The 12,364-nt window shown below is 35.2% G+C and overlaps 1 protein-coding gene across 1 annotated transcript in view; it reads right to left on the bottom strand.

The window, feature by feature from the left end:
• Positions 1-228: 228 nt before the first annotated feature.
• The window catches only part of LOC105473369 (zinc finger C3H1-type containing), a 55,491-nt gene continuing 43,355 nt past the window's right edge, over positions 229-12,364 (bottom strand). The window contains exons 25-35 of the mRNA XM_011727157.2: positions 11,164-11,269; positions 10,879-11,077; positions 10,256-10,350; positions 6,155-6,265; positions 5,785-5,889; positions 5,486-5,651; positions 4,303-4,403; positions 2,325-2,426; positions 1,604-1,643; positions 1,241-1,303; positions 229-1,111 (exon numbers count right to left, since the gene is read on the bottom strand). Of these exons, the coding sequence (XP_011725459.2) occupies positions 974-1,111; positions 1,241-1,303; positions 1,604-1,643; positions 2,325-2,426; positions 4,303-4,403; positions 5,486-5,651; positions 5,785-5,889; positions 6,155-6,265; positions 10,256-10,350; positions 10,879-11,077; positions 11,164-11,269 (1,226 nt within the window). The 3' untranslated portion in view covers positions 229-973. The remainder of the gene's footprint in view (positions 1,112-1,240; positions 1,304-1,603; positions 1,644-2,324; positions 2,427-4,302; positions 4,404-5,485; positions 5,652-5,784; positions 5,890-6,154; positions 6,266-10,255; positions 10,351-10,878; positions 11,078-11,163; positions 11,270-12,364) is intronic.

Here is a 12,364-nt window from a genome sequence, read left to right as displayed (position 1 = left end):
CTCATGAATTAAGAAATCATTAAATTTTTTTTTTAATGAGAAAGCAGTTTCAAGATAAAAAAGTATAAGTTATGGTAAATATCTTTATCTCCGACTTCGACCCTTTCCCACCAGTGTGAAAAGTGAATAAAGACAGCAAGAGTTTTTAGAAAGTTAACTTATATTAAAAAAGTATATAAACAATTTTAATACTACAAAGTAGTATTTCAATACAAAGCAGTTCAAATATTAACTGTTCTTTAAACTGTTAAACTTTATTATAAATTAAAATTTCTTTACAAAAAAATTGCACATAATATTTGACCACTCTTAGGTTCTGATGCACTGTTATTTGCAATAGTTTCTTTAATCTTCAAGTTAAACAGTCTCGGCAAGGAGTCCAGAACGTAGAAAGGGCAATAAACAACCCTGATAGAGCATTCAAGTGCAACTAGCAGACTTGTGGCCATGGCAGTTACACTTTCCTTAAGATGGACTGCTATAGTTTTAAATCCTGAAATGAAGAATCTCAAAAAAATTTAAAAAGGAAAAACTAAAAGGGACTGCCTGCTTTTTTACTGTAAACACAGCCCTGGATATTAAATCCCAAACAGGAATCTCTCAGGCATCAGAGAGTGTCAAGTGAATCAGGAATAACACAAAATAAAGGAATGGGGGAGAAAATAAAAAACAAAAACAAGGCAAAATTAAAATAAATGTCAGTCACTTTGAGGAACTATACTTACGTATATGATGTTATGAGAATCTGGCAGGGCCTAGAAGCAGGCCAAACAGGAAGTTCATTTATCCAACCGAAGAGGATCATGTTCATTGCTTCCGGTTTTGAGGACAGGATATTGTAGGGAACTTGATATGATCAATAATGCTTGTCTGCCTTACATAGACCTTAGCCAGGGATCAGCCTAATCTTGAAGAATCATTCAAATAATTTTGGCAATTATTATAAGGACTTAGAACTGACTGCACCCAGTGTTCAGTGATTCTTGCTTTCTGTTTTGTTACTGTTTAAATTTAAGAGCTCATTTAGGCTGACTCCAATCTCTTGGCACTTGGAAACTAGTTTTCTCAGGTTATCAGTTTTACCTCCTTCTGATGCTTCAAACAAGAGTTGCTGTAAAAGACAGGGAAGCATAGAAGTAAGACTTAGCTAGAGTTTGAGCATTACCACATCAATGGATATGGCACATGCAGAAAATTTACAGGAAAACATCAAGATAAAATAAAAGATAAAAAGCATTACATCTTTCCACAGTGATGCACAAAGAGGTAACTTCTGTAAGGCTCTCTGATATAAACGGTGGACCTGTAAGATAGATATACACACAATTCCATCAGAAAACATAATGAAAAACACCTTCATAATTCTATCTGTTTAAAGAATGGTAATTCACAGTAACATCTGAGACAAAATGGTTATGCTGAGTTTTGGAGTTTCCAAATATTTGGTGCTCTTAAAATGTTAACTACTTTTGTTTCCCCACCTGGTTCCTAGTGTGCATGAAATGTTAACTTCTGTGCTTTAATTCTTTTAAATTGAGAAGTCAACAAAAGGGACAGAAAAACTTTTTAAAAGTGACCCATCTGATATTCAACCATGGCTTACCTCTCTTTGTCCCTTTAGAACAATCTCAGCAGCAATGGCTCTAAGGAAAAAAAAAAAAAAAAAGGAATACAGAAAAAGGAAAAGAAAAATTTATATATCTTTGAACAAAATGAAACACCACCACTGGCAGAATACTGACTGTGGGAATCTGAGTACAAAACTTCCTGAAAGTTAACAGGCTAAACTTCCAAGGAGGAAAACCTATAGTGAAAAGAAAAATTCAACAATTTTTATCAACTTTACAAGAAAAAAGCAGACCAGTGTTTTGAACATAAATAACGTTCACGGGAGGAAAAAAAAACAAAAACAAAAACAAAACACCTCATAATTACTAGTCAAAAATACCTAGCACTAACACCTTTAAAAGAAAGAAGAAATCAGACTATAACAGGGTAGACACACCCCATTTCAAAAGAGGCGGTCTTAAAATGACTGTAGCAGATTTGTTTGATAACAGTACTGTTACTTAAATGTTCTCCTTCAAAGAAAATTAAAAGTCTATGCTTTTTGCTTTTAGAGGCAATTCTTAATGAGTACTCACTCTCATTAAACCTCAGTAAATGCTAAAAACAAATCTAAATTAAGAATAGCAATCTGTCCATGAAAAAAAGAAAAAAAAATACATATATATATAGATGTCATTTCAGATTTTACCTGTCTGGAGCAAACCTTATAAATAAAAGCAATAGCTATAAAAACATGTACATGATTGTTGCATTACATTTTCCAGGTGGCCAGGCATGTTGGGATATTATATGTAAACATCTTGGCTTGAAGTTTCAGAATCTGAACATTGCTTTCTTCCCATTCATGCTGAAGTAACCTGTAAAGTATATTCAGGAAAATGAACAAAGCATTGCAGTGTAGGGAACCCCAAATGTGCTCTATGAGCACAATGATTAAGTATAAATCTTGATTAGTTAAATTCCATAAAGGCTACCCAGCAAATATTTCAGAATGTCTCTTACAAAAATTACCCTGGGACAGGAATGTGCAAACTATGAAGAGGTCAAGTCAAGATCTATGCTCATCTTACCAAACTACACTAAGGTGCATGTATTTCTATAGGACATAAAAGCATTCCCTCCAAATAAGAGTCCCTATTTCCCATCCCATTTTTTTTTTAAACTAATGGCTTGATACTAATGCAATTTCCTGGTATTTTTCTTTCTTAGAGTATGATCAATCTTGAATATTTCTTGAACTAAAATGCATGTATAGTAACCATAAACTAATGCAGTTTCCTGGTATTTTTCTTTCTTAGAGTATGATCAATCTTGAATATTTCTTGAACTAAAATGCATGTATAGTAACCATTAAAGTTCTCTATTCCCCTGGAAAAAAAGAACAGGGACGACCAGAGGAAATAAGTGTCAAAACACAGAGGTAGGGATTTACCAACAAAATAAACAAGTAAACTACCTACATTCTAAAATGCCTATCACAATAGAAAATTATGTCGGGCCGGGCACGGTGGCTCAAGCCTGTAATCCCAGCACTTTGGGAGGCCGAGACGGGCGGATCACGAGGTCGGGAGATCGAGACCATCCTGGCTAACACGGTGAAACCCCGTCTCTACTAAAAAAATACAAAAAAAACTAGCCGGGCGACGTGGCGGGCGCCTGTAGTCCCAGCTACTCGGGAGGCTGAGGCAGGAGAATGGTGTAAACCCGGGAGGCGGAGCTTGCAGTGAGCTGAGATCCGGCCACTGCACTCTAGCCTGGGCAGCAGAGTGAGACTCCGTCTCAAAAAAAAAAAGAAAAGAAAAAAAAAGAAAAGAAAAAAAAAGAAAATTATGTCAAAATATGACCACATTTTCTATTTCACATTTTATCAAAGGTGTTTCATAATTAACATTTCTGTAATGAGCTTCTATAGATTGGCAGGCTTGCTAAGAAAATTGTAAAATACTACCATTATGTTTGTCTCAACTGTAGTTTATAAACTTTTATATGATTTTCCCCACATACATGCTAAATGAAATGTAAATCCTTTAAAACATAAGGGAACATTTTATAAATATTTTAGGCATCTTATGATCCATAAAACGATAAGATACAACTGATGCAGTGGGAATGACTGTACAAGTGGAGGCCAATGCATTAGCGTGCAGGGTACCTTTTTGAATTAAAAAGCATAATTCTTGTGGATGAAAGTGGGTTTGCTGTATCAGAGCAGAGAAAGTACAAAGAAAGGCTGAGAAATCTCGTTCTGATTGAATATATGAAATCCCTAATCAGTGCTTCAAAAATGTGGTGTGAGGGCTCAAGGTCAGGAATCTACATTTTAAATGAGCATCCCAGGAGATTCTAATGTTTGCCAATATTTGAGAGCAACTGACCTAGGTGAAAATATGAAAACCTCTTAAATAATATTTCCTTGCCATGGAAAACAAGCTTACTGCTTATAATACACATGCTAAGGACAGATGGTGTGTGTTTAGGGAACACAGATGAACTTTACTTGAATGGAATTATTTGCCCCCTTGTAACTTGAAGTTTTCTGAAGTGACCAGAATTTTTACATTGACTTTTGAACGAATAGCTAAACATTGGCTTAACAACTCTGAAATTAAGTAGTATATATTCATGAGGACATAATGGAACAACAGACTATTTTTATCAAGTTTTCAAGAATAATTTTATATGAAGAGCCTATTCCATTAGGCAGAGAACCAAAAGAATGTTACTTTTTCTTACCTCAATGCAAGTCCAGAATTAGCTGGCATAATTGAACAAAACCGTTCCAAGGTTTTGGAATGCTGGGTCTTTGGAACACAGCTCAAATAAAAGAAAATAACCTGTAAAGGTTGAGGGGGGCGAAAAATGAATGCAACCAAAATGTGAAATCCAATTACCTATGTGTTTTAACACGAAAACCAAAATGGTCTTTAAGATATGAATGTATAAATTATAGTAATGTATGATGTTGTGAGTTACAGTTCCTACCATTAATTTTATTAGTGACTTTCCAAATACGAATTAGGAAATATGGTCTAGTGATGAGAACCATGGGCAGAACACTGACAAGAAGCCAGGAGTCCGGGTTTTCATTCCTGAGTCTACCTTTACTTGCTGTATAGCTCGGCAAGTCATAGGGCTAATAATACCTGCCACATCTTGCTCATGGAATGCCCGTGTGTAAATGACTTAATGTCCATAAAGTGGTTTGAGATCCTGGGATAAAGAATGGCATAGAAGTACAAGCATAATAATTGGTTATCCTGATTAGCAACAAAACCACCCCACCAAAAATAAATAAATAAAACATATATATGTTTTAGTCTACAATAAGCTTTAGCAAGGAGCTTTTTAGCCTATAATGCGCTGAATAAAAGTAGTGCCTGAAAAAAAATTTTTTAAAAAGGTAATCACAAAACTGTATCTTTAGATTCTACTGTTAGAATTATAAGCAGCACCTAATCTTAAACTTTCTTATGCCTTATGTATAGCTATATTTGCTTGACAAAATATTTACAAAAAGAGCAGCTACAACGTATAAGCCCATACTTATTTTGAAGTTACTAAATTTTTCATTCAGTAGAATTTTCAACTACTCAAGCAAAACATTACAGGTATTACAATAGAATCTTTGATTTGATGTGTTTTTTCATTAATATGTATTACACCTTAATATCCCTATTTTGCTTCCAATGTTAAATGTTCATAACTATAACATAATAATTAATGCACATTTTAATTGAGCCTCAAAGGGTTCTATTGCTAGACTCTAAATAGATAAGAAACATGGTCAAGAATAATAGTGAATGTTAAGAAAGTAGTCCTAGAAAAAGCTCTCTTAATATAAAACAGGAGTTTTGCTATCATTTTTAAAGTCTTTGTTTTATACAAACATCTAAAGAAAAAAGTTTTGAGTTCTTACCCTATTATGAAATTCATAGTTGGACCAGTAATCAGCACTGCTAAAAGGAATGGGGTATCGGGCAGGGACTGTAACCAAACATCTATTCACTAAATCAGTAAAAAATTTGAATTCTTGAACTTTGTTTCTGGATCCAGCAGCTCTATTATTCGCAAAGACAAGATAACTGCCAAAAAAAAAATATTGTAATTTAGAATAACTAAGCCAGCAGTTCTCTCACCAAGAAAGCTGGTCACCCCTTTCCCAACCATACCCCTTTATCCCCAAATCCCATTCTTATCAAGAAAAATTAAACTTACTCCATCCATATCTTCTGTACTATATCACACCTCATGGCCACCCCTAATGCTGCCTCATATGCCTCCACTGTCTCTTTAATACTTGATTGAAGAGGATGACAAAGGCTGTTTAAAAAATGAAGGAAAACATGTCTATCATTCAATTCTATCAGGTGAAGGAATGACAAAGGATTTTAAACATTACAGATGTTATTACAATAGAATCCTTCTTTTGACCTTTCTTCTCTAGTATATAGTAAACCTTAGCATCTCTTCAATTGTGCTTCAATGACTTTAACATCAAGTTAATTATAACAAACACAGTGTAATTCAATAATAAACAGCAAATGCAGGCCTAGTATGCAATATCTCTCCACAGTGGATGTCTCACCAGTAAATCAGCCACAAATAAGGAACTTGGTGGTTAAACATATCATCCTCAAAATTCCCTTTACATAAACGAGATGGAATGTCAATTGGTCCTGGAATATTTAAAAGATACCTGAAAAAAAACCAAGTATTGTTTTAAATTACACCTATACACACATGAATTACACACATATTTTTTAAAATCGTTAGTTTCACTTAAATTTCATTTAAATATTTTTTAGAAAGCAACGAGACTTTCTTTTCATATGCATACCATACGTCTTTGGTCACATCTCTAGGATTACACGTTACTCACAATGTTTTTTGTGTTTGTTTGTTTTTGAGACGAGTCTCGCTCTGTCGCCCAGGCTGGAGTGCAGTGGCACAATCTCGGCTCATTGCAGCCTCCACTTCCCAGGTTCAGGTGATTCTCATGTCTTAGCTTCCCGAGTAGCTGGGACTACAGGCATGCAGCACCACGCCCAGCTAATTTTTGTATTTGTAATAGAGACAGTGTTTCGCCATGTTGGCCAGGCTGGTCTTGAACTCCAGGCTTCAAGTAATTCACATGCCTCAACCTCCCAAAGTGCTGGGATTATAGGCATGAGCCGCTGTGCCTGGCCCACAATTTTATTATTTTATACCTATATGAAAAACTCTCCTCCTAAAATGAATTTTTTATTCTATCCCCAAGATTAAACGACACCCCATAATCCTCTAATTAAACCTAGTTTAAAAAGAACAAATGAGTCTACCAAGTATCTGAAATTTTCCAATGAAATCTGTACTTTCTTGTTAAAAAAAGATTTACAAGGCCTGGGGCTGTGGCTCACACCCGTAATCCCAGCACTTAGGGAGGCCGAGGTAGGTGGATCACTTAAGGTCAGGAGTTCAAGATCAGCCTGGCTAACAACTTGGGTGAAACCCCAAGATCTCTACAAAAAATACAAAAATTAGCCAGGCATGGTGGTGCATGCCTGTAGTCCCAGCTACTCCCGGGCTGAGGTGGGAGAATAGCTTGAACTCAGGAGGCAGAGAGTGCAGTGAGCTGAGATCACAACACTGTGCTCCAGCCCATGTTAAAGAGTGAGACCCTTTCTTAAAAAAGAAAAAAAAGGATTTACTAAACCTTATGTCTGAAAGTAATCTCTCTCACATACAGCCATACACACATACAACCCATTTAAGTTTAATTTTAGACATGATATCAAAGTGTATTCTATAACACATTAGCCCATAAGGTACCTGTCAAAAGAGATCTATGATCAAATAAGTTTGGGAAATATTACAAATTATAGCCCCTTCTTGAAAAACCACAATACTTACTAGGATTGTAAGTCGATCCCAGTAACTCTAAAAAGTCAATCAGTAAAGAATTCTACTGGACTAAGTCCACTTTCCCTCCAATGTATTTTAATCTGTGTGTAAGATACCACCATCCTTAAGAACAACGTTTTTAAAGGAAATACATTGATCACAAAAATGACAATCTGGTATAACTATTTGTCTTAAATTTTTAAATAATTGCAAGGGGACAAGTCTTAATCAATTAGACAGGCTGCATCAGGGGCAAACATAAGAAAGAGAAGAAATAGAACATCTAGAAGTCAGGTTATCATCCTGACTTTGCCAAGACAAGCTACATTACCATGAGTTAATCCCTTAACATCCTCACTGAAAACTGAGATGGTCAGAAGAGATAACTTCAAATCTAATCTACTTAAGACTATAATCCCTAGTTTAACTTTAGTAAAGTAAATGATATCCCCAAATTAATTTTTCTAGCTATCTACTTAATCTTCAAATTGACTTGAAACACATGAAAATTACCTATCTAGTTACTTCTGCCTGCCATCTTTATACTAAATGTCACATAGAGAGTTGATTCAACTCCAGGTAAAAATTACAATGCTAAGTATTTTGCTTAACAATTTCTACTCATGAAATTTTAAAAGTGTTTTGAACCAATTAAAAGCAGATTTCTCCTATTAATAAACATTGACAATTTATAAATTTTAAAAACTTGTATCAATATACAGTAAGTATGGCAAGGCCAAAAATTATCTCATCTATCACCATTCTCCTAATAGCTGATGAAAAAGACTTTCTAAATTAACAGAAATGCACAATCTTTGTGTAAACAAGGGTTTCATTATTGTCTAAATAAGCTATAAACAGAATACCTTTTTCTCTTCTCAGTGAATTATGACTATTTCCACAAAATAATAAAGATGACTTAGTAATGAGAATATATTTGGAGATAACTCATTTTCAAATTTTTATTGATGCTTATTTATTCTGCCTTATTAAGCTGGCATCAAGAAGATCTGAAAATCTTTGATTAGTTACCAAGGCAGAAATTGGTAGCATTTTCTTTTAAACTAAACCAATTATCTCCGTGCCCAAGGGAAGACCAGAACCAGCAATCTCTAAAGAGCTTGGTTCAGCCTTGAATTAGTCCTTTGCCTGAGCTTGAGATGTTAAAGCAAACTAATTTAAACGAGGAAGAAATTGAGTATGGAGAAGCTGAAAAATCTCTAAACTCCTTATAGAAGTTTAATTAGTTTCTATTAATTTGCATTTAGAATTATTTCATTTGTAATTATTTGTAAATATTAATATAGATGTAACAGAGCAGAAAGAAGGGTCCTTTGGGAAGGGCACTAAAATTGCTATGGCAATAAATTGCTACCATAAGAGGACATATATAAAGACTCAAGTCTGGAAGGGAATAGTGTTCCCAAATCTCAAATAAAACTGCCATGTTCACAAAAAGTTCTAGGGTGGGCCGGGCACAGTGGGTCACAACTGTAATTCTAGCACTTTGGGAGGCTAAGGCAGGCGGATTGCCTGAGCTCAGGAGTTCGAGACCATCCTGGGTAACACAGTGAAACCTGTCTCTACTAAAATACAAAAAATTAGTCAGGTATGGGGGGTGTGTGCCTGTAATGCCAGCTACTCTGGAGGCTGAGACAGGAGAATTGCTTGAACCTGGGAGACGGAGGGTTGCAATGAGGTGAGATTGCACCACAGCACTCCAGCCTGGGAGACAGAGCGAGATTCCATTTCTTAAAGTAAAATTTAAAAACAACAACAACAACAAAAAAAAAACAAGGTCTAGGTTGGATAGATCACTTACTTAAAAAAATTTGGGCTTTAAGATTCTATTTTCACTCATCTGTATTTTCTACAATAAATTTTTTTGAGAGATATTCAGCTTTCTTCTCTCAGTTCTTCCTAATACAAAATAGAGTATGTCGTGATAAAGTATTTTCCTTTTGATGCTGCTTTAACTTAGGATCAGCAAACCATGCCTATTTTTGTAAACAGCTGTACTGGAACACAGTCATAACCATTCATTTACATTTCATCTGTGGCTGGTTTCTCAATAAAGCAATATAGTAGAGTAGTGGTAATAGACTTCATGGCTACATGGCCTGCTAACCTAAAATATTTACTTTCTGGCTCTTAAGAAAAAAGTTTGCTAACCCCATAAAGAGATGAGGAGGACAAAGGAAAGATAATTTTAAGAGGCTCTCCCCTAAAAAATCATTATTCAAAACCTGCCACGACCTCTTATTGTTGGAATAGGAACTCTCAGGAAAGACAGTAAGTACAGCTCTATATGAGCTATTAAGAAATTAATGGTTGAGAAAAGGATCCTCTGAAACTTCTTACTCCATGACATATCAAGGGCTAAAGTAGTTCTCTTCAGAATTAAAAAAAGAAAAAGGCATATTATTTATATTCACTTTGATAACCAATCAAATAAATGAAAATATATTTTGTAAAAAATCACTGAGATTGCCTTGGGATAACTAAGTGCTATAATATTCAGTACTAAAATTAACAACAATAACAATAAAGTAAAAGAATGAGTTACTATGGTTATAATATATGCCTTACTTTGTATAGTGTGTTTAATCCAAAGAATGTTAAAGAATTTTCCATCTTGCCTCCATTTTTATTGTTATATTTATTCTGTTTCGAGTATTCTGTTAAGTGGGTATTCAAGTACTAAAAAGTCAGTCTAAAATGTAATCATATAAGAAAAAAACTGTAATCCTTCTACTGAACTGTGCTATCTCTCATTCCTCTACAAACTAAGAATTCTACAACTTACCGAAACAGATCCAAGTTATTATACTTCTCAAACCCCGGTTTAAAGAAGGATGCAATAAATTTCCGCAAAAATGGAAGAAGATTATCGCCTCGATTCTATTTTAAAAAGAGGGAGGGGGATATATATCAGGCTTACAATGTTTAATTAAAACGTCACAAGGGAGAAAAAAAGCCTTAAAAAAGTACTCATTAGATTAAGTTTCTTGGGTGGGTAAGGGGCGGAGGGGATGAGTTTGAGACATACTCAGAAAACTGTTATTATATTTTACTCTCTGAATTAAGTTCCACTAACGATTAAACAGCTTAACCTCTAACACTACCATAGGCTCACATTTCATCCATCAATTACGTACTAGCCATCTAGCACTGTGGTAGGCGTTGGGCTGCAAATATGAGTAAACATGTTCCTTGCCTTCAAGAAGTTTAGTATAGCATATATTAAAGTAGCTAGGAATAAAATTACAAAGCACTGTAATAAGTGTTAAGGTAGAACTATGGCAGAGAGAGAAGGAACACCTAACACAGCTTGCAAAGGGTAAAAGGACCAGGAAACACTTCCTGGTGCTGACAGGGAAATTTGAAATATAAAAGCATCATATTTAAGAATTATACATTATTTTTTACCTGTAAGATGAAGAATTTGCACATATGATAAAAAACCTCTGCATTCTGAGGATTTTTTTCAAATGCAGTAAGCCACAATGCTCTGGCTTTGTCGTGCTGATTTGTTTTCAAATATAATGCAACGAGGGCTTCCAGCAACTGGCAGTTAATGGGACATGATTCCAGTAAAGATTTACAAAGTTCCATTGCAGCCTCATACCTTAACAAAAACAAAAACAAAACGGTTAAAGACATGAAAAGATCACTTTTTAATACAAGGTGAGCTGCTTGGCAATTAAGTTGTACCTCTCCAGGAGTTGGTGCAGAGCAATCATGTTTGTGTAAAGTGGAAGGCAGGCCTCTATTCTTTCCTCAACAGTAAGGCTCTCATCTGTGCAAGCTTTCACCGCATCTACCCAAAAACATCACAACATGAATCATGTCAATCATAAAAATGAAATATTTGACTGTGTTACTTCAACTCCTAGAGACCAATGGGAAAAGATGACCCCTCCCTTTGATTACCCATCCATCATCTTATTCACCTTTACTGAGCTTCTGGCTTTTACTCAAAGGAAGTTATTCAAGCAATCTCCAAAATCCTAAAATTCAATTCCTTCAACTTTTCCTCAACTTTCCTGGTAAGAATAAAGTCATCCCATATGAGCTTTTGCATCTATCAGTGTTTTCATTTAAACAAGTATCTCTGTTATCCTAAATTCTTTAAAACCCATCTCAAAAAAAAAATTATAGAATAAATTATCTTTTCATCTTTCCCTGACAACTGCAAAGGAAGTCTTGCCCTGCTGCCCCACAGCCATTTGAATGTCTCTCCAAACTAGATCCTTTCCTTACTCCATCAAAACACACTTTTCCCCTTGTAAAGAGTTCTTTCTTGATCTTGTTGCTACTTACTAAATGGTACAATGTTTTACTTTGCACAGCTGTGACCATTTCCTCCTTACCCAATGGTACCACAACTTCCCAGATCCGTGGAGTTTAAAAGTGAATGCAATCACTTTGAAACTACACTCTTGAAGTTCACTTATAAGGACTCATATCTAACCAAACATAAAAGCTCACCTCTACCTTCATTTTATTTAACATTTGACAGTGTTCTTCCTCTTCTTCTTAATTTCTTCTTGCCTCTGCTTCCAAGAGATTGTTTACATTTCCTCTTATTCCCATTTTAATGACTCCACTGTCCCTTTTACTCCTTACTGTTATGCTCTTAAATCTCATTTCCTCAGAGAAAATATCCCATAGCCTCAACTACTGCATAATTTACTTCAAAAGCACATTATAAAAACTGTAAAGCATTCTATAACACAGTAACTTCTATGTGAATAACACTCAAATCCACTTATGTATTGATAATTGTCCAAGTAAGGTCCACTTCCTTTTTTTTTGAAACGGAGTCTTGCTCTGTTGCCCAGGCTGGAGTGCAGTGGCACGATCTCAGCTCACTGCAACCTCTGCCTCCTGGGTTCAGGCAATTATCCTGCCT

The sequence above is a fragment of the Macaca nemestrina genome, chromosome 10 (genome assembly GCF_043159975.1).
Source record: "Macaca nemestrina isolate mMacNem1 chromosome 10, mMacNem.hap1, whole genome shotgun sequence".
Lineage (NCBI taxonomy): Eukaryota > Metazoa > Chordata > Mammalia > Primates > Cercopithecidae > Macaca > Macaca nemestrina.
The sequence above is the reverse complement of the archived record's forward strand: the minus strand, read 5'-3'. Positions and strand labels throughout refer to the sequence as shown.